This window comes from Nematolebias whitei, chromosome 21 (genome assembly GCF_014905685.2).
Source record: "Nematolebias whitei isolate Nwh7 chromosome 21, NemWhi1, whole genome shotgun sequence".
In the NCBI taxonomy this organism is placed as follows: Eukaryota; Metazoa; Chordata; class Actinopteri; order Cyprinodontiformes; family Rivulidae; genus Nematolebias; species Nematolebias whitei.
Genome location: NC_056518.1, coordinates 10,067,539 through 10,089,060, shown reverse-complemented (window position 1 = coordinate 10,089,060; position 21,522 = coordinate 10,067,539). Strand labels below are relative to the sequence as shown.

The following is a 21,522-nucleotide window of genomic DNA, read 5'->3' as shown; positions in this document are numbered from 1 at the left end:
AGTTTATGAGATATTAAGAATTATAATTTCGCCCGATGACGTCACCACTCCCGTCCGTTTCGGAGCAATATGGGGGGGGATGGTGACGTCATCGGGCGAAATTATAATTCTTAATATCTCATAAACTAAAGCAGCACAAACGCTAGTTTCACCGGAACAAACGAGCACCAACGAAGCACTAACGAAGCACTAAAAAAGTAGACCGCTCCCGTGTGTTTTGGAGCAACATAGGGGGATTGTGACCTTTGGATGAGCTAAAAATTAATCTTTAATATCCCAGAAAGCAAAGCAGCACTAACGAAAATTTTAACGGCACAAACCAGCACTAACGGAGCACTAACCATTCAGACTAGTTGCTTTAATTTTGGAAGTGGGTGGGGTGTCAGCTTCACTCAGCTCAGTCCCAGCAGTTCTTCCTTTGAGTTTATCCTCGAATGGTGTCCCTATTGAGTTTGTTGATTCCTATAAATATTTGGGTATCTTGGTCAATCCACATCTCTCTTTTAAGCTTATGTAGAAAACCTAGTAAAGAAACTGAAAGTTAAACTGGGTTTCTTTTTCAGAAATAGATCCTGTCTAACTCTAAAAGCTAGAAAACACCTTGCAAATGCGACTTTCTTTCCCTCCATTGACTACGGTGACATTATTTACATGAACGCTCCTACAAGAACCCTGCAGATGCTGACTATCATGGTTCACTAAGATTCATAATTAGCTGTAACTATTGTACCCACTACTGCACCCAGTATTCACTGGTTAACTGGTCATCAATAACGTCACGCAGACTCTCTCACTGGTACATTTTCATCTTTAAATCCCTTCTTGGTCTGCTGCCTTCATACATCTCCTCCTACATGTCTCTGCGTGAGTGCAGCTACAGCGTGCGCTCTCAGGACATTATTACCTGCAGTGTTCCCTCAGTGCAGACTGAACTAGACAAAAAGGCCTTCTCCTGCTCCGCTCCTGTTTCCTGGAATATCTTACAAAAAGACCTGAATCTCTCGACCTTGACCTCTCTCAAGTGGCTTCAAACATCTGATAATTTCCTGGGGAAAACCAATGCAGACATGTTCCTGTTTTTAGTTTTCTACATGACCCACAACCTAACTGTTTTTTGTTATATTTTCTTTTAAATGCCATTTTATTTTCCCTTGTTAAAAAATAATAATAAAAAAAATTCTCAATTTGTACGCATCCTTTATGATTGTCTATTGTTATCCAATGTTGTCATCACTCTTTGTTGAAATCAGGTCTCTCTTGTAAATGAATCTCCGAGGCTCAATGGGATTAACCTGCATAAATAAAGGTTGAATTAATAAGACTGAGTTTGTTGTGGCTCCTCAGACTGATTATGTATTTTGGATTAAAGATGAAACGTTTCAACAAAACAGAAATCTTCCAGAGGATCTGGCTTAAATTTGTTGGAACTTAAATTGTGGACTGTACTTATATATCACCTTTCTATCTTATCAAGATACTCAAAGCTCTTTACAACATAATATGTGCCTCATTTACCCATTCATATAGTACTCTACTAGATCTGTACAAAGACTAATCAGAGCTTTATCACATTCATACACTGATGGGACACATATCGCAGGCAACGAGGGGTTCAGTGTCTTGCGGTTCAGTGTCTTGCCCAGGGACACTTCGGCATGTGACTCTTGGTGGAATCGAACCCCCAACTCTTGCATTGGAGGACGACTGCTCTAACCACTCAGCCACAGCCGCCCTAGACTAGACAAGTTTTATTACAGTATAGACAATTAGCTGCTGAAATAATGAAATGCAATACTAATTTGCAACTAATGCAACTAATGCAACTAATTTGTGGTTATAGTGTTTTGGAACAACATATACCGGTAAATAAAAATGGAAATTAAAAAAACTAATAATTTTGAAGAAATGTATTTGAGAACATAATGTCCACATTCTGCATTCAGTAGAATGGTTGACTTACCTTCACCAACCACTCATCACTGGAGTTATTTTCACAGCCTTTACAATCACATGTACGTCTAACTTTAAGCAAACTTAGTTCAACGTAGTTCATGACTATTTTATGAGGCTGGTCAATTTACCAGATTTACCACTTAAAGAGCTATCTGTAACTGGTAAGATAGTATTTGCCCATAACGTTTTCACAGAACCCAACATTAGATAATGTGAAGCATCACTATAAATGTCCTTCTCTGGAATTTTTAATGAACACACATCCTCCATCTGTGCAGAGCGATGGGATAATGAGCGAGCAGGACGATTACCACGACCAGCCGATTCAATCTCAGCGTAGATCAGTTGAAATGTTGTAATTGCAGTGTGCTTCAGTTCAATGAGGGGGGGAGGAGAGAGGGGTGCATCACCTCCTGTACCTCCCAGCCTCCTGCAGCCTGTCGTTCTCCGCCTTCAGCCACTTCTAAATGAGATTCTTCTGTCTGCCCTTCTTTCAGGAGACAGCCCTTTCTGATGCTGATATGCAGCATCAAAGAGACGTCCAGGGGCCATGATGGGCCTGAGCACGCTCGTGTAGGAAAACTAACAAAACGTTACTGACTTTTATCAAAGAAAACTTAGCAAACATTCCTTGTAATCAGTCTTTAATTTAAAAAATAAGCTCTGACTTCAGAAAAAAATGTGTTTTTAACTGCATTTTTATATTTTTAAGTCTATAATTTTTGTAATTATTACCATAATGGATAAAAACTCAAGTTTTGTGCTTTTTTAATATTTAAATTTTGTATTCTGGTTCAAGAGGCACGGGCACATACTTCAGGAGACAAAGCCCACCAACATCCCCCCAGCAGTTCAAAGGAGTCTTAAACATTATCATATAATTTGGGCCAGCCTTCAGCTTGTAAATAAGTGATGTCGAAACCTATTGTGTGATGGGGCACAGGTTGGAGACAGGCGTCTTTGCCCTGCCGGCATGAGCCGCTGAAGACAAAGGCAGGAGACAGAGCGTCTAACCTTTGATTCTTCTGAGGACGCAGCCGCCTTGTGTTAGGGCATAACGCATCAAACGTAATCATGCCCCCGATGTGGGGACGTCAAGAACAATAGAATCACCCACACACAGTCAGGCTGAGCAACAAAACCCAACTGCAATTGGATTAGCAAGTACCCAACCAACACATGTTGGCCTAATTGACATGAAAGTGAAATCTGAGAACAATTAGGTCCTGAACCTCAAAGACTTAGCAGCTTTGAAATGGCAAAAATGTTCTTTTAACGTCAGTTTGGTTGAGAAAAATCACATGACAATTAAAATAATCCTTTAACGGTTAATTCAGAATTGGTGAAGTGCCTTTTAAAAACCATCTTCTTCTAGTTGGATGCAGAACGTCTCCAAACAAGTCCCTTACTGAGTAAAAATTGGTTGGAGACAATCTGAAATGGATTTAGGATGCAAAAAACTAACTTTAAATCCAAAATCAAGTTACAAAAGTATTAGACATTTAGAGTAACTTTTATTTTTTCGTCCTTTTCTTTTTTTTTTGAATAGTGATTACACATTTTATGATAAGAAATACTTCTTTTAAGGACCTAGTTTAAGTACCGTATTTTTCACCGTACACGTCGCACTGCCCTATAAGTCACGTCAGTCCAAATATGTCTAATAAAGTGGAAAAATCCATAAAAATGTCGCCTCTATTATGCGTCATCACTGACGCGTCGCATTTGTTTCGCGTCACCACTGACAACCCGGAAACGTGGGCCGGTGTTGTGCCAAAAATCGACTGGCTGCCAAATGGTGGCCACAGGAGCGTGCACGGGAGGACTTTAATAACAATAATAATTTGTTATGTGTTGTCATCATTGTGTGTTTCCATACAATGGCAAAATTGGCTCTTTGCATTTAACCCATCATACCTGGGATACACCCAGGTGGAGCAGTGGATAGGTATTGAAAGCGCCCGGGGAGTAATTGGGGATTGGGTGTGCTGCTCAGACACCACGAGGTGTGCAATGGTTCCTGAGTCGGCTGCCTTGCCTCTACCGCATCTCAGCCTCAAGAATTTAACAAGATTAACACTTGCAAACAATATTTTTTGCTTTGAAAGTATAGTAAAGGTGAGTCTCAGTCTAACTTTTCCTTAATAAATGCACTTTCATGGTCGAATCAGCTGCATTTCTCCTGGGCGGCGTGGAGAAATGATGCGAGACAAAGGTGGCTTGATATGGCAAGCCAAGTGTCTCATTAATAGCCATGTTTATGTTTTAATGAGACACTTGGCTTGCCATATTAGTCGAGGGCCCTCTAATGGCTGAAAATGGTAGTGTTCAATATTTTCCAAGTCAAAATGAATGAAATCTTCAGATCGCAGCCAAAAATTGGGTTATAAATATGGGGAAAAAACAAATACATTGCTTCGCTGTATAAGTCGCATGCTAGTTTATGCAAAAAACTGCGATTTATACACCGGAAAATATAGTAATCAGTTTGATTTTTGTGGTAAAATGTTAAATAAAGCCTATATATATGAACAAACAAAAACAAATTCATGCATTTTTGCTAAACACAAAAATGGTGTGCATGATATGACTAAATGCGTTCTGCAATCATGAATGCAATGGGGTTTTTTTCTTCTTTTAATTGTGTGATATAAAAATAATAAATATTACCAGTAAATATACTTCAAATTTTAGATTTTTTTTTTTACTATTTTTTTCAATAAAAACTTATACAATCTAATGTACATTATGAAAAGTTAAACAACATTTTTATGTTTAAAATAAGGACTCAATTTATTTTTAACATGTAGATATAAATATATATATATTTTGTCAAAATATATGATCATATTGTCAAAGAAACAAAAAAGTGAGACAAACATACAACTCATAAAAGTTATAAATAATGGTCCAAGTGATCATTTTTGGGAAAAAAGTTCTGAATAGTGTTGGCGTCCGCATTCTTTTGTTTATGACGCCACTCTGAGTCCGGGTCGTGGTAGCTTCATGTGCTAGCGGCAGCCACAGCCCTCCACAACCATTTCCTGGTAGTTTTTTAGAACAACCTTGTCGTGTTCGTCTAAATAGAGCATGGAGATGGCGCTGAGCTCTGTTGGTACACAGCAGGCCTTGGGAATGTTGCTGTTCACAGAGTTCACCAATGTCTGAACGATGGCATGGTTGGTTGAGTTTAGATGGTCTGCCAGAGGAAAGGGACACTCCCCGTGGCAGTAATAGGCTTGGTAACCAGGGGGCGCCACTATCCAGTCATTCCAGCCAACATCGCTAAAGTCCACATACAATGCATGGCGGCGGCAGCTGCGGTTGCGTTTACGACCCCTTTTGGGAGGGCTGCGCTTGGTCCGTCGGGTCAGCGGGTGACCCTTCCCATCATGACCAAAGGTAACCAGAAGAGGGCGTAGCTGCCCCCAGTCCTCCCCGGGCTCTTGGTGAACTGAACGACTGATGCGGACGTGGCGGCCCTGGTGGCTCGGAGTCTGGTTCAGGTGCAAAACCTCTACAGCCAGTCCATGATTAGGGAGGCCCTCGCGAGTCCAGCGCAACACGGCGGGGCTGACGTCGAAGCTCTCCCAGCGCGACGAGTTGTGCCGCATGAGCCTCGTATCCAGAAGCTGCGTGATGAGCTGCCCGGGCCGTGGGGGTTTCAAAACCTCGTAAATGTTTATCCGGTGGAGGCCCTGCTCATCCATGAGATTGTCAGTGATGGCTTCATCAATCTGATGGCGGTAGAGCCTCAGTTCTGCAGACGACAGCAACTCATCCTCTGGAATGCTGCTGAGGTTGAACAGGAAGCGGATAGGCATGGATTCTCCATCACCCAGCTCATGGATCCTCTCCATGCTCTCTGAAATTGAGCAAAAGGAAACGTGTGGGAAGTTTGTACAGATCAGATGTGCAAAAAAAAAAAAACTTCTTCAAGCTTTAGCAGCTATTTGCACTTTTTCAAAATTATAGTATGAAGTGTGATTTTATTGTATTTTTGTGCCAATTAAAACCGAAGAAATGTCCTGATGCATGCTCATAATCCTTCTAAGAAGAAAAGTGTAGTTAGAAATGATTTAGATGTTTTATAAATTTACCAGTTAATGCTTTAGAAGCTTGACACACAAATAAAATAAAGTGGGGAAAAAAAGACCCTGTACCAGGGTAGTAAAGACTTTTACTTGGTTTTGTCCAGGCTTCTCTATCTTTGTAAAGATTTTCCTGTCCTTTTCTCTGTGCCGCTCTTTGAGCACTTTGCTGAAACATGCATTACAAGGAGGGTGGTGATTAACGTACCACAACTACAGCATAAACACAGTGAAGGCTCCCTGTTCCACTCTCAGTCTGCAGATTTCTGGCAAGATCACCATTGTTGGGGAAAGGAATGTTGTGTCTACTATTTTCCTGCTCAATCCACCCCTGTTATTTCACACCCAGGCCCTAATCTTACCCAGGTGGTTCTCATTATTAAAACCTGCTGTGCTTTTGATTAGCTCGGCAGTTTGTCCACTTAAGACATTTATCATTTTCATCATGAATAATCATTAAGGAGTCAGACAATACAGTAGAATCTCATTTATCCAAAGCTCATGGGGATGGAGGTATTGCGTGGGAATGCTGTGCACTGTATTTTGAACCAAAGCGTAGTCAGGATTGAATCTGTGCACACACACTCCTCATGGTTCATCTGCTCTGTTAAATTGAACAAGTAATGGTAAAGCATGTGATTTCTGTCACACCCAGTCAATAAAAACCAACATCTTTCAGGTCGAATGCACGATGAACGGTTTGCCCTTCCTGCTGTAAACATGCCTCTCCGTCCAACTGTCCATCTGCTGCAGACTGTAATACGTCCCTGTGGTTTTGAGAGATCAGTCAACTGAGTCACACCATCATACAGCCGTGCTTCCATAAAAGCGAGCACGCCCACTCAAACTGCTTTAAAGCCTGTCATTAAGATTGTTCAGCAAAGAGGAGAAGGAGAGGGAACGCTTGAAGAAGTTCAAACCCATCCAAAAGCTCACATTGCATCACAGACAAAAGCTGCCCCTCTGGTGATGGTGCTCTTTTCCCTGACTAGTCTGCGGTGTTAGCATAAGTTGGCATGTGCTACTACTAGCAATGAGTACAGCAAGCGTCATTACGAGTGACTCATCGCTCATTCGTCACCCCTCGTACGGTCAGACGCTTTCTGTAGCTCTTCAACTATTCCAGTTTTCTCAGGTCAACATGCCGTATTGTCAGTTTGTCACTTGGCAAATTCTCTCTTTTAAGCATTTACAACACATCAGCGTATCTTTCTGAACCTAGCTCCCACTTACTCAAACTGGACTGTCTTCATCGTTAATGTCTGTGATTGTGCTCAAACTTAGCATTCATATTTAGCAGACTCCTCTCAGTGTGTCTGTCCCACCAGCTACTGAGACTGTTTTTCCACAAAACTCCAATATTCTCTCTCTGCACCTACCTTGTTTGCAGCGGGGACTTTATTTAGAAGGCTGCAGAGTGGCATTAAAGATAATTGCATGGCGAGGAAGGTCTTTCTAAACTAGACATGACAGAGGAGCACATGACATTTCCAAGCCAAGAAGAGGTTTTTTAAAACTGTGTTCAGCTGGGTGGAGTAAGACGAGTAAGTCGGTAATATGAAGGTATGCTTTTCCTTCAGTTACTAACCAAACACACAGAGCTTTGTCAAATTAGGCTCTGGAGAGCTTGTCTAGCTGAATTTTATGAGCCTCTGTAGAGGCTGTTTGGTAACCACATCCTTAGATTCTTTGGTTATGGTGAGATGGGTGGAGAACTCTTGCATTTTTCTAACCATGAAAGCTCAGCTATCTGCAGCCATGCCAAAGTACCACACTACTACCAAAACTATTTGAATGTCTGCCAGCAGCAACCCTAAGAAAGATGCCGTTTTTGTGCTTGTTCTTACATTTATTATTATCCTAACTTTTATGACTCCATTTCCTTCTGAGTGTGTGGATAAAGAAAAAACGCCCTCCACTTCTCTTACCTTCATGGTGGAAGCCCCTCACAGTGTTGGCCCGACTGGCTGACTTCTCCGGGTACTCAAAAGCAACGTTGTGCCCTTCGACCTCCTCAGCCTCACCCGATTGTAACCGATAGAGGTCCAGCAGGTAGTGAGGCACTGTGGTGGAGCGGCTGGGCCGCGGCCGCCTTTTGAGGCCGAACATGTGCAACAGCGTGGCCTCAAAGTCCCGCAACAGTTCATGGCTCTGAGTGGCCGTACGACCCTGCAGGCCAGGTACTTTCTTCTTCCCTTCTTCAGGTATCAGACTAGCATGGCTGCTCTCTCCCAGCAGGACTTGGCATATTAAAATGACCATCAGCATTCGATTACCAGGAATCATGATGTCTCTGGCAGGGGTGGCAGATGAGACAGATGAAACATTAGGAATGATTTGAGCAGAAGGGTTAGCAGACATAAAATTACAAAATGAAGAAAATACATTTTATCTTTCTTTTAGTAAAGTTTTGTTTTAGAGTTCTGAATTTCTTTTTGAGCGTTCCCACTAATTGGCCTCAACAATCCCGTCTGTTTTGTTTACAGTCAAGCAGGCTACGATCAGATAGACCCCTTGCTGTTTATCTCTGGCGACATCCTCCAAAGGTAAACAGCTGGTTCCAGAACCCGACTTTTAAAATGCAATTTAAGGGGCATTCCTCGTCACTCCACCCCTTCGGCTCGTCTCTTTCACTACAGTCAGGCAAATAAAAGAGGTGGCCCTGGGGTGGATGTCCCAACTTGATAAGGAGCCAGTGTCTTTCAAGCAGCACCTTCAAAACTTGTGGTTAAAGTGCCACAAACTGACCCGACGCTGGCTGCGTACTTACCGACAGAAAATAAAGCATGGGGAAACAGTCCATGTTTGTTGGGAGCAGGCAGTGGGCACGTTCTTACAGGAAACGTTAGGTGGTGTTGGGAGGCTGCAGGAGAACGGTGGAGTGACCCTGTTCCTGAAAGATATTAAAAAAAAACAAAAAAACATGAGGAAACTATAATCTGAGAGCAGCTGCAAACACTTCAGGTTGTTACATTTCATTTTCTCACAGAAAAGCACATGAGAGTGTATAGCTGCCGCAGCGCGTGTCTCTTTAAGGCTTATCACTTCAGCTTGTGGGTAAGCAGCTATTTGCTGTATTTGGAATGTAACAAGGTATGTATGCACCAAAACACAGACTGCAGGCAGAAAACGCACTTTATTCAACCCAACCATTGCATCAATAAAAACTGATTGGCCTTAACAAAAGGTTAAAAACTCAGACTCGTTAGAAGTTATAAAGACAAACAACAAGAAGTAAAGCAGGAGTAGGAGCACGTATCTATGAAAGGAACTAAGCTTGTTGCACTAAAACATCCATGCACCTTCAGACAACTCATCTCTTTGCAGCACTACACCTGAAGACGTGCAGTTTGTGGACACAACGTTCATTTTTGTTCTATTTCTGATAAAAGCCGAGCAACGCAGACACATATTTTTAAGATAAAACCCAAGGAGGTTCTTCAGTCACGAAGAAGCTCGTCAAGAAAAAACAAATTAGTCTTCAGAGACGGCTCATCGTGTCCTTAGTTTGATAATGTTCACATTTTAGCTTTAACCATATTAAAAACATGCTTCAAAGTTTCTGAGGGACCACAACGACAACTCCAACGTGTCTCTGATCTTCATTTGGAGTTTACGCTTAAACATTAATACTCTGTGTGTGTGTGTGTAACATTTTTCCGTCTGTGTATTTTCCAGCATTTATCTCAGCCCTGCATGGCTCACTGTATGTGCAATCAAGGATCTCTTCCCTAACAGCATTAGGCTGACCTCCGTCTGACCCTCCTTACTCGGTCATGACACTGGATCCACTGTGTGTGTGTGTGTGTGTTAGTGGGTGAGCGAAAAGGCCGAGGGGCATCGTGCACGTCCGTACTTGAGCACAAATGTGTGCCACGGCCCACACGTTCGTGAGAACGGTGGCACAGAGGAGGAGGAGGGTTTCAGCACATGATCAGCTCTATTACCCACGGGTGTGTGTGAGGAGTGTGTGTGGGGCGCTGCGTGCACGTCCCTGACAACAAGCGCTCGTTGAACAGAGCCTGTACTATGATTACAGGGATTCATACTCAAAAACACTGACCATCTTGTAGCTGTGAGCAGCCACTGACACATGTGAACTGCTGCGATGATGAAGGGAACGTGCACGCAGGGAAACTTTCAGCTTTGGAAAAAAGTCAGTGTGTTCATGTTTACTGAGCTGTTTCAGCACAGATAAAAAAAAAGACAAATATTTTCAGTTTGCAATGATTTTCCCTTACATGTTTTAGATTCTCTCCTCAGTCCAGTGGTGCAAATCAAAGAACTCCCCGGTGGTAAAGTTACAGGCAAATTAAGAAATGCGGAGCAGGAGGTGCAGTAAGGCCTCAGCGGCCCCCTCTTTGTCTCCGGCTGATCAAAGATAATGTGATCAGACTCTGCACATGGCTCTTCAGATGCTGTTTGCTGAGGAATTTGACGGAGATGGTGGGAGGGAAGAACGAGGACGAGGGAGGGAGAGGAGTGCAATAGGTTACCACGGGAACAGATCTACGGCCTGATTTTATCTTCCAATAAGTCTGCAGCAACATGTCTGATATTTAGAGCTGAGTTCATCCTCCAGCTGCTGATGCAAACATCTAGATGCTTTAAGTTTCTGTTCAGGGACGCAGAACTCTTCTTGCAACAGAAATTAATGCTTGTTTGCCTTTCTGGTGATAAAGCCTTGTGCAAACTTGAAATGGGGCTTAAAAAGTAATAAAATCCATCTTTGATTTTTGTAAAACATCCTGCAAAATCCTCGTTTTTGTAATTAAAGCAGGGAGCAACCCCTAATTTAAACATGCACGTAGTGAGATCCTTAGATTAAGAGTTTAGCAGCATTTTTGGGAAAGAAGATGTAAAAAAAAAAAAAAAAAATTAAATATGAGAAACTGCTGATTTCTGCTGGTAATATAAAATGAAAAACTACATTTCTCTGCACAACAAACAAATTTCAGAGCAAATGATGCTGCAGGACAAGAGGCTGAAAATAGTTTTCCATTGAACATTTCACAGGATTTAAAGGTTTAAACTGGTAAAACATGCAACAAGTGGGTATTATTACAGTCATATTGTATATTTACTCAGTTATTTTAAGCCCCAATATTTTAATCAACGTCATCTTTCATCGACATAAACGTGCTCTAATACAAATGATTGTTTTCTGATAGATTAGAAATAAAAGAAATAATAGCTTTCATATTCAGGAAGAAGTTTTGTGTTTCAGACCTCACATGGCTGCGCGCTGGAAAGTAAACGCAGGTGTTTAATAACAGAAAAAAAAAAGTGTTTTTATGGTGAAATTATGTGAGAACATAAATATTTTAGTTGTCAGGGAGAAAAGGAAGCGCAGGGAAACCTGACGCGCTGTTTGGAAATGACCTCACTAACTTTACTGACAAAAGCTTCAAGCTGTGCCATGCTCACCAACACACAGTGTGTTTAAATTGATTTGAACTCAGGGTGATTTAAGTCATAAAGAGAAAAAATATATATACAGTTTTTCTTTGGGGGATTTATTTATTAATTTTTTCCTTCGAGGTGAAGTCATCCAAACGCGCAGAAACTCCCTCATTTAAAATAAATAAATATGTAACTCAGCCTCTACTTTAATAAATCAAATGTTTTTTCTCCTAAAAGCTGCAGTCATGAGTGTGAAAGTGTGAGAGGAGCTCTCACCATCAGTGGGTCCAGGTCTCCTCGGAGCAATGTGAAAGAACAGTCCACGCGTCACGCAGCAAACACGCCAGAACGAGCCTTGGAGAAGTTTGGACTCTTCAGATCATCTCTTTAATCCTTCAGGGACACCTCGACCCGGACATGGGAGCAGAGAAGGCCGGCTCCAGGGCTCAGGCTCCTGTCCGTCTCCAGAACCGTCCGCGCGCAGGACGAGCTCTCCAAACGATCCAACATCCACGGTCCCGACAGTTTTTATATCCGCCCAATTTGCCCTCCCTGCCTCCTCCTCCTCCCTTCAGCTCCTCACCCACCTCCCCCTCATCGGTCTCAAACACCTTGGATGCCCCCCCCCCCCCCCCTCCTGCACTCTAAATAAAGCCTGCGCGCGTTTTATCATTTTATTTCTATATCTTTGGGATTTGACTGTAAATAAACTCTGCACGCGCTTCTTATGACTCAGACAGTGAAACTAAAATTCTGTTAATAAAATGCTGTTAATAAAATGCTGTTAATAAAATGCTGTTAATAAAATGCTCTGTAGTATAAAAAATAAAAAAGGCTGCCTCATCAGTGACCAATAAAATAAATAAAATACTAATAGTAAAAATCTCTGTGGATAAAATGTAATAAGATCAAATCAGGACATGATTAAAGACTTTACCAGCACCTTCACGTTTTCAGAGCTGGTATTATTTAGAGAAATATTCCACAATCTAAAGAAAAAGAAAACTTGTAAAAAAAGATGGAAGTGTTCTAACTAACTAACTAACTAACTAACTAAAAAGTATGGATTTAAATATGTTTTTCCATGTAGTTTTTTTATTATTATTATAAGACTATTTATTTTTGTCATTTGTCATGTTAGAGGCACAATAAAAGTGTAAATAAATGTTTGTTTCATTATTTTGGAGCCGGAAATATTCTCTGAAACTACAGCATGACAACAATGCATCAGGAACTGACATTAAGAATTTGAAATTTTATTTTTATTTGGCTCAAAAACAGACTTATTACCTGCAGAACTTGAAAACAGTAGAGTTTTGTTCACTTGATTATAGGTCATAGTTGTGTCTTGTACAATTTTTAAATACTCATAGAACAACTTGTAATGTTTTATGTTCTTGATGAAGTAAAACAAAAATATCACACTGCCCTTCTTAATTCAGATCCTTTGCTTAAACAACAAGTATTTAACAACATTGTCAAGAACTCAACACTATATAATTTTTATATATATATATATTTATATATATACATATTTTACATATAAACATATATACATATATATATATATTAAAATATATATACATGCATATGTACATATATATATATATATATATATATATATATACACATATATATACTGTATTACTATTTTAATTGCGTTAGGTCATTCTGGTTTTATTCTTGGACAAAATAAACCACACACACCGGTGAGGCCTTTATGATTTGAACTTTGTTGTGGTGACATCATGGTTTCCTGTTAATATTTCTGTATGTTATTGTGAATTGTTAATAGCCGGAGTAAGTGTCATACATGAGTTTTAGATGCTTTTTATTTGAATTTGTGTTTCTAATTATTTCTACATGAATAAAATAATTGTTTAGGAGTTGATGTGACTCAATCTCATCAAGGTGTTTTGTAAGAAATGTTTTAGAAAACAGCAAAAACTCATTAAGAGTTGGAAACTCTCTGCACAGCTCATCTGCATACGATCTTAACCCCGACTTCAACACTTTCTATCACTCTCCCAAAATCACTTTTCTCCTCTTGACTCTCATCTTTATTGATCCAGGTCACAGTTTCCTGTCAGAAGAAGTCACATATAACTTTACACTTTCGTCGTGACATGTCTGATGTCATTGTTCTCCCTTTGAGTTTGTTAATTCAGGGAACATTTTAACGACAGAGTATCTGTTGTGTACCAAGACTATCTGAAGTGCACTATCAATGTTCAAATGGAAACAAACGACTCATAAATGTTGGCCAAAAAACATGACTCTGCTCGTTTGTTACAAGAAATCTATATTAAGTGTGTATATATATATATATATATATATATATATATATATATATATATATATATATATATATATATATATATATATATATATATATATGGTGTTTTAAATTTTTCCCACACTCTTGCAATATTTTAAACAATATTTCTAAACTCTAAATGCTCTAAAAGACACAGAATGTCGTGATTTCAGCTCTCTGCCTCCGCTGCTCTTTGCCACCTGCAAGCGCTCTTGGCCACGCCCACTTCCCCGCTCTGCACAGAGAACAGCTGATCAGCTGCAGCAGGAAGTTTATCCTGCAGTGTGGGCTTCACAAAGGTGCAGGAGGTACTAAATAATGTCAAATAATTTATTTTAAATAAAAATTACATGCTGATCGTGCGGCTCATCCATCAATCAGCCAGTTGTGTGTCATGTCCACTCTCTTTTTGAAAAACTGTGATCAAGCGAGTCTGAGATAAACGAGCAGCGAAGTAGCGAGGGACTACTGTAATGAGATGAGCTTTGTGGCTCAAACACCTCTGTATTTCAAGATGGTCTCGTTTGTCTTTATGTGTCCATGTGATGGACTTGTGACCTGTCCAAGTTGTCCCTGCTTCTCGCAGTGGCTGCTGGACATTTGCACCAGCGTCCCCCATGAGCCAGAAAGGAAGCAGTGGGATATAGATGCATGGATATCTACAGACTTTCACTTGGTTGTGCTCCCTGTTTAAAGTGAAAAGTGTGGGTGGACATTTCTGCAGAACTCTGCGTCGTGCTGTTTGTGACAACAACCAGATGACAGGCTGCTGTTTATGGAGAGGTTTAAGTCGAGATCTCATGTTGTTGCAGTGATACCTCCGAAGGATTGACGTGTTCTGAGGAAGCGTCAAACATCAAAACAAGACTACGCATGCACTTTAAACTGTAAGATGCAAAACAGAGTACATAAAAACAGAAACATACTATGAAAACAAAGCAAACAGCTGGGCTATGAAAGTATTTGTCGCAGAGAGATAAGATAAGCATCAGCCTGCCTCATACGTGTACCGATGATGGAAGAGAGAGAAACAAAGGCACAGCTCAAGTCATCACAAGTCTCATATCTTTGATTTGAGCTCGCTCAACTTTTCAAGATGTTTGTCAAAAATCCCACACACGATTTTAGATTTGTGTTGTCATCTTATTAAATTACAGGAAAATCTTTTTATTTTTATTTTTAACAGAAAACATCTTGATGTGTTGTCTTTGGTACAGTAGTTCTAAATGCATTAAAGGTTATTTGCAGCTTGTTTGGTCAACCAGGCTGCTCGGTTCATAAAAAAGATGGCAGACGTCCCTTTCTAGTTGTTGTCCAGGTTCTTCGAGTAGACCTGAACCAACTGATGGAGGGCTGACAGTGCGTCAAACTGGTTGAAAACAACAAAGTCCATGCTCAATAATCCAGGTACACAATCCAACATTTTTCAGTCAGGTCATCTGGACAGTTACTTTTTTTGTGCTGAAACGTTTCGCCTTCGATCCAGAAGGCTTCATCAGTCAAGGAAACACACAACACAAAACTGATGAAGTAGAGTTATTAACTAGAGAAATTGCATTTCCTGCGAAAATGCAGTGTGAATGCTTATTGCAGAATAACTTGATGAAAAACAGCTGAAGTTAGCTAAAAACTTGCTGAAATGTAGTTGAAATGGAATAACAACTTGGCAGAAGAAAGCAGAAAAAACACGTATTTGCTGAATTAGGTTTAAATGAGCAAAAATGAGCACAAAAATTAGGAAATTGGCTAAAAAAGCTGAAATTAGCAACAAACAAAAAAAAAAAAGAAAAAAAAAAGCAGAAAATAGCTGAAAAGGCCAAAACAAATTTGAACTATTAGAAGGAAGTGAAAGGAGCTGAAATGAGTTCCAAGAATGTGGAATTAGCTGAAAAAGCTAAATTTAGCATAAAAACAGCTAAATAGTACTTTCTGTAATTATATATATATATATATATATATATATATATATAATTTAAAACTCATTTATTTATTTATTTATTTACTTACTTTTTTCTTGCGCAGCACAGTGGCACAACTGGTAGAGCCGCTGCCTCTCAGCGAGCAGGTCCCTGGTTCAAACCCCGGTCCAGGGGCCTTTCTGGGTGGAGTTTGCATGTTCTCTCCGTGCATGCGTGGGTTTTCTCCGGGTACTCCAGTTTCCTCCCACATTCCAAAAACATGCATGTTAGGCTGATTGGTAACTCTAAATTGTCCCTAGGTGTGAGTGAGAGAGTGAATGGTTGTTTGTCTCGTTTGTCTCTATGTGTCCCTGTGATGGACTTGTGACCCGTCCAGGGTGTACCCCGCCCTTTGCACAGTGATTGCTGGACATGGGCACCGGCGACCCCCGTGACTCAAAAATGGAATAAGTGGGTAAAGAAAATGGATGGATGGACTTTTTTCTTGCTTTCGGCGATGTCAGATGCTTTTCCATCCTGACCTTTCCCTGCCCTGCTCTTTGTCCTTTGAACCTTTTTATATGTCTTTATGTCACCAATATGTTGCTCTTTTGTGCTAGGGTTCTTTGCAGCCCTAACAGGACACAGTGTGAAATAGGACTTTTTTTTTTTTACCTCCTTTTCCCTCATGTTCCCCTTTTTCTAATCTTTTTTTTCTAATCTAACAGAAAAGGAAGCACCTCTCAGTGAGGCTGCAGCCTCAGACACCCGTCTATTCTGTCTATTGTTTCAGATGAGCTGTACTGAAATATAATTTCATTGTGCTTCTGTGTAATGACAATAACACTGATTCAGATTATGATGATCTGAAAGGAGCATAACAAGCTGAAATTAGCAGAAAGATGTTGTCTGGGCTGAGAGTGGTAGAAATTACCATGAAAAACTTGAATTTATCTAAAAACAGCATAAATTAGCTAAAAATGTTAAAAAGGTATAGCTGAAAAAGTAGAACAAGCTTGAATTAGCAGAAGAAAGCAGAAAAAACATATTTGTCCAGTTGGGCTGAAAGAAAAAGAAATGGGCTCAAAAAAGTGGAAATTATCTGAAGCAAGCTGAAACTAGCAAAAACTGCTAAAATTAGCTGAAAATAGCTGGAAAATGTTTGATTTGCACAAGAAAGCTGAAAGAAGCTGAAGCAGAATAAAATGTGAACGGAGCAGTAAAAGTAAACGCATCTAAAGGTTTGAAGGATGTAAAATGAGCTCAGTTCATTTTCTATGAGGAAAAACAATGGCAGAAAAGTCCAAAAAAGTTCAATCTGGTCCTCTGGACATTCAAAAAAACAAAAAATAAAACAAAGCAAAAAAATATAGATGAAATGGCAGAAAAGGCTAAATATTTTAAAAAGCTAAAGTTGCAACTATACCAAGAGTCATAGCAGGATTGTCCTGAAAGAGCTGAACATTTTGATTTATGATTTGTTGAAATAGCTGAAAACTGCAGGACATGAACCACACTGAGAATCATGCAGAAGAAAACAGGATCGCAATAGAGTGAATGCTTCATGAACACTCAGACAATAAGACAAAGAGCAAGGGCAGCTGATCTCACAAGTTCTTGAAATATTTCATGTGACTGTGAATCTAAAACCACTAGAACTCCATCACTGCTCGTTATATGATCTTATTATTGACTCTGGCATGAAAGACAGCGGGTAATATATATTTGCTTCAGGGATGTCAGGCCTTTTATTTATTAATATTTTGCTTTCAGCGAGTTAGACTTTCTTGTATTTGTTTTCTTTTTTGTCTTCAACAAATTCTTCAGGCTTTCTGAACGTTTTTTTTTTTAAAGATTTTCTTTAGACTTTTGCTGTGTTTTCTTAAATTTCTTTAGTCCAAACTTGTCTGATAAAACATTTAACCCTACGGCTCATTCAGCTGTAACAAGTCTCCTAAACTGAAAAGATGAGACGGCATTTGGTCGACACAAACAGCTTGGCAAGAAAACTTTGTTAAATTGGATTTTTAGGCACCGCGTTACCAACAGCCTGTCAAAAATAAAGAACATGTTGCAATTCTTGAACTTTATGTAGAAGAAATAATAACGATAACTCAGTTTGACACGTGCTAACATTTCAGCACAAACTAAACAGATATTAACTAAAAACTGTATTATGATGATGGGTCTGACGGGTCTTTGCTGGATTATCTCCCATTTAAGGCCAGACCAAGGGCGTCAGAAGCATCCATAATGTGGGGGGGACTTGTCCCCTTCACATATAATGGTTGCGACACCTATGGGCCAGACACATCTTCATTTGTCCTTGACAGATTTTCTATTTTTGTGATCCTAATATAATGATATTTCTCTTTCGGCTGCTCCCTCATTCAGGGGTCACCACAGAGAACTAAGTTGCATGAAGACTTGGTGATTGTTTTTACACCAGATGTCCTTCCTGACACAGCCACAGACCACTGAGCTACCACAGCCCTCTGTGTGGAGCAGAGAGCTGCCATCTAGGGCGTCCGGGGGAGCAGATGGTGGGGGTTACATGCCTTGCTCAAGAGTCCAGAGTGGGGCAAATGAGGGTGGAGACAGGTGTGGGTGCTTCACCTTTCACACACACATTTTGATGTTGATGTTGTTTGTTGGGGAGTTGAACCGTCGACCTTCGGATCACGGACGCACCTTCTCTAACCTCGGCGCCATCACTCCCCCTGATCCTAATATAAAAAGATGGTACAAGAACTCATTCAGAAAAACAAAATACATATTTTTTCAAAAAGCAGCCAAACTCCAAAGAAAAACTTTTAATTAAAAGAAAAAGAAAAATTGTCGATCAATATTCTTTTCAAAGATTACAAGAAAATATAGCTCGTCTAATACAAACGTTAAATAAATCAGCCAAGGTTTAAAAGGTTTCCCTTTATAATCAATTTTAGAAACTCAACTCCGTCTCCTGGGTGAGCCTTCACGGAGCTCACTTATCTTGTGACATTTCAGAGGTCAGCAGTACTTTGCTTCACAAGAACAGAGGGGTGACCTCACCTCTGTGACCGTGTCAATAAATCCTGCTCGGAGCCGCTCACCTGTGAACACCAGCCAGTAATGAGCAGCAGCTCAAAGGTGACCCTGCTGCCACGACCCCCCAGCTCAATGTCATAACACACCTTTGTTTCACGTTTTTTTCCTTGTCTCCCCAAGTGTTTGCTAGTGCAGACACGCGCCACAGCCATTGATCAAACCTGTGCTTTCACTAGAATTTCTCACTGGATCGTTCATCAACACAGCTGCTTCATGTTTCCTTTGGGTTCTTGAGCTGCGGTGTGCTTGTTCAATTATCCCATAACTTGCAGCCTCAGGAACTACAAGTCTACAAATGGTGTGAGGGGTTAAGTGATGGGCGAGGGATGAGGAAAGTTGAATTTGAGGATGGACTGAACAAACTATTTGAATCCCTGTAATGGAATTGGCATGTAAACTCATGAACTGAGACGAATACAGAGAGAAAATGGAGAGGGATTGATGTTGGACTGGTCTGAGTGGCGTTGAAACTCACGTCTTGCCCCCAGTGAACTGGTTGCAGCTCCCTTTTTTGTTGCACAAAGAAAGGCTGGCATGTTTTTCCTTGTCCTTAAGCATATGTCAGCACTTAGATCAACACAAGTTTTCTTTTATAAAAAAAAATGCAAGTTGAACGTAACAGATTTTATGTTTAAACATGCACAAATTATTCTTAAAAATCATAAAACAACTACCGCATTCTTGCTGGACAATCATTATATTCGGACCCAAGAAAAGAAAGCTCTTTAATGAGCCTCCGGTGTGTGAGATTGTGTCTCAGTGAGCTGTGAGTGACAGGACTCTTACGTTTGTCCATCTCTTCCTGTCACTGGTGCAGGCCTGCTCCTTCCACATGTTATCAAAGGCAGCTGGTCAAGTGAGCAGCATTGAAAGGTGGTTGGGGGTGGAGTTTTTTAAGCCTTTTTTCCCCTCATGTCAGGATGCGAGGAGAAACACTTGGGCTTCAACACTAGTGTCCAGATGCAATCTGAGTGGAACAATGCCTAATTCTGGGGCTCTGAGGGAGTTGGATGGAGAAACTTTCTCAATGGGTTAAAAAAAGTCATCACTATATGGAATGAAACTTGGTGGCACGGTGGCGCAGTTGGTAGAGCTGCCGTCTCTCAGGGAGAAGGTCGCCAGGTTGAATCCCAGCCGGGGTCCTTTCTGCATGGAGTTTGTATGTTCTCTCCGTGCATGCGTGAGCGTTCTCCGGGTTCTCCAGTTTCCTCCCACAGACCAAAAACATGCATGTTAGACTGATTGGTAACTCTAAATTGTCCCTAAGTGTGAGAGAGAGAGAAAGAGAGAGAGAGAGAGAGAGAGAGAGAGAGAGAGAGAGAGAGAGAGAGTGAATGGTCGTTTGTCTCTATGTGTCCCTGTGATGGACATGGTGTCCTCCAATTCTCGCACAGTGACTGCTGGACATGGGCACCAGTGACCCCCGGGACCTGAAAAAGAAGAATCGGGTTGAGATAATGGATAGATGGATGGATGGATGGAATGAAACTTGAAGTCACTCCTTTATTTAGAGAGGAAGAACTGTCTTTGTCCAGACTGGAGACCAAGAAACCAAGTGGAATTCCCCAGCTGAGAATCTCACACGTTTTCCAGAGTTTAAGGGAAAATAGATGAATAAGTTCAGACACTGTCTTTGGAGATCTCGTGGCCAGTATCATAACTGGGTGTCTGGAATGTTCTTTGGACAAGTCAGAATGTAAAACAGTCTCAAAATGACTTTGTGAAATCATGTCCTGATTAACTATTTTTATCCTTAATACAAATCCAGATCTTTCAAAAATAAGGATAGGCATAGGATACGATACTGTTTTATGCCCCTTTTCCATTTGTACCGGTACGGGCCGACTTGACCCTACTTGGCCCGGTTCTGAGGCTTTTCCATTAGTACCGGTACTTAGCACCTGTTACCCTTGGCTCTGTGGTTCTAACCGGTACGAAGAGGTACAAAAACGTGATGTCAGAACACTGTCGGTCACTGATTGGTCGGGGGCGGAGTCGGGGGCGGAGTCACTGGATCCTTCAGAAACTTTTCAAAACAATAATCCGCCATTTGCAATTTCTCGGACTGGAGCAGCAGCTGGATTTATTTTAAAGATTTTAAAAACAATACTGACAACATCTTGGTCTAATGTTGATGTGCTGGCATTTTTTGTGCTTGGTGGCCGACAACATAATTCAGAGCAAGCTGGATGGAGCTCTGCTGGTGTACCCCGATCCTCCCTCCGGAGCCTCCGAGCGCCAGACCGGGCAGAGCGTCACCTCCCCGGCTCCAAGTTCAGCTGGTCACCGCGGAAGATCCTTCGATGTGCCGACTCGGAGGCTCGGGTTCCAGATACCAGCCTTGTGTGCTCAGAGCTCCGCAGGTCACTGCGAAGCTGGAGATGGGGACTCGCAGATGGACGTTGCCAGACCCCGGCCGCGTGTAATCATGAAGGCTGAATCCCGATCCCACCCGGCAGTCAGGCAGATGGTGGAAGCGATTTTTAAATAAAATAATATTTTGTTTTTATACAAAAAATGTTTTAAAAAATTGCTGAAGCGAGTTAAAAATTATTATACATTTTTTTACACGTAAAATGTTTTTTAAAATCGCTTCCACCGTTCGTCGCAGACCCGTTTCTGCCCGCCTGTCTGCGCGGGTCGGGCCTTCATGATTTCGCGTGGCTGGGGTCTTGGAACGGACTCTGTGAGTCACCAGCCGAGCTGGAGCTGGGAAGATGAGCCTGCCCGTCCGTCTCCGGAGGAGAGGATCGTCATAAAAAAATTATATATA

General features: G+C 41.0%; 1 protein-coding gene across 1 annotated transcript; it reads right to left on the bottom strand.

The window, feature by feature from the left end:
• Positions 1-4,875: 4,875 nt before the first annotated feature.
• bmp4 (bone morphogenetic protein 4) lies at positions 4,876-11,963 on the bottom strand. The gene is made up of 4 exons (XM_037695015.1): positions 11,724-11,963; positions 8,815-8,937; positions 7,973-8,337; positions 4,876-5,818 (listed from the first exon to the last, which is right to left on the bottom strand). The coding sequence occupies exons 3-4, from the start codon at positions 8,328-8,330 to the stop codon at positions 4,965-4,967; spliced, it is 1,212 nt and encodes a 403-aa protein (XP_037550943.1). The 5' UTR covers positions 8,331-8,337; positions 8,815-8,937; positions 11,724-11,963; the 3' UTR covers positions 4,876-4,964.
• Positions 11,964-21,522: the final 9,559 nt, after the last annotated feature.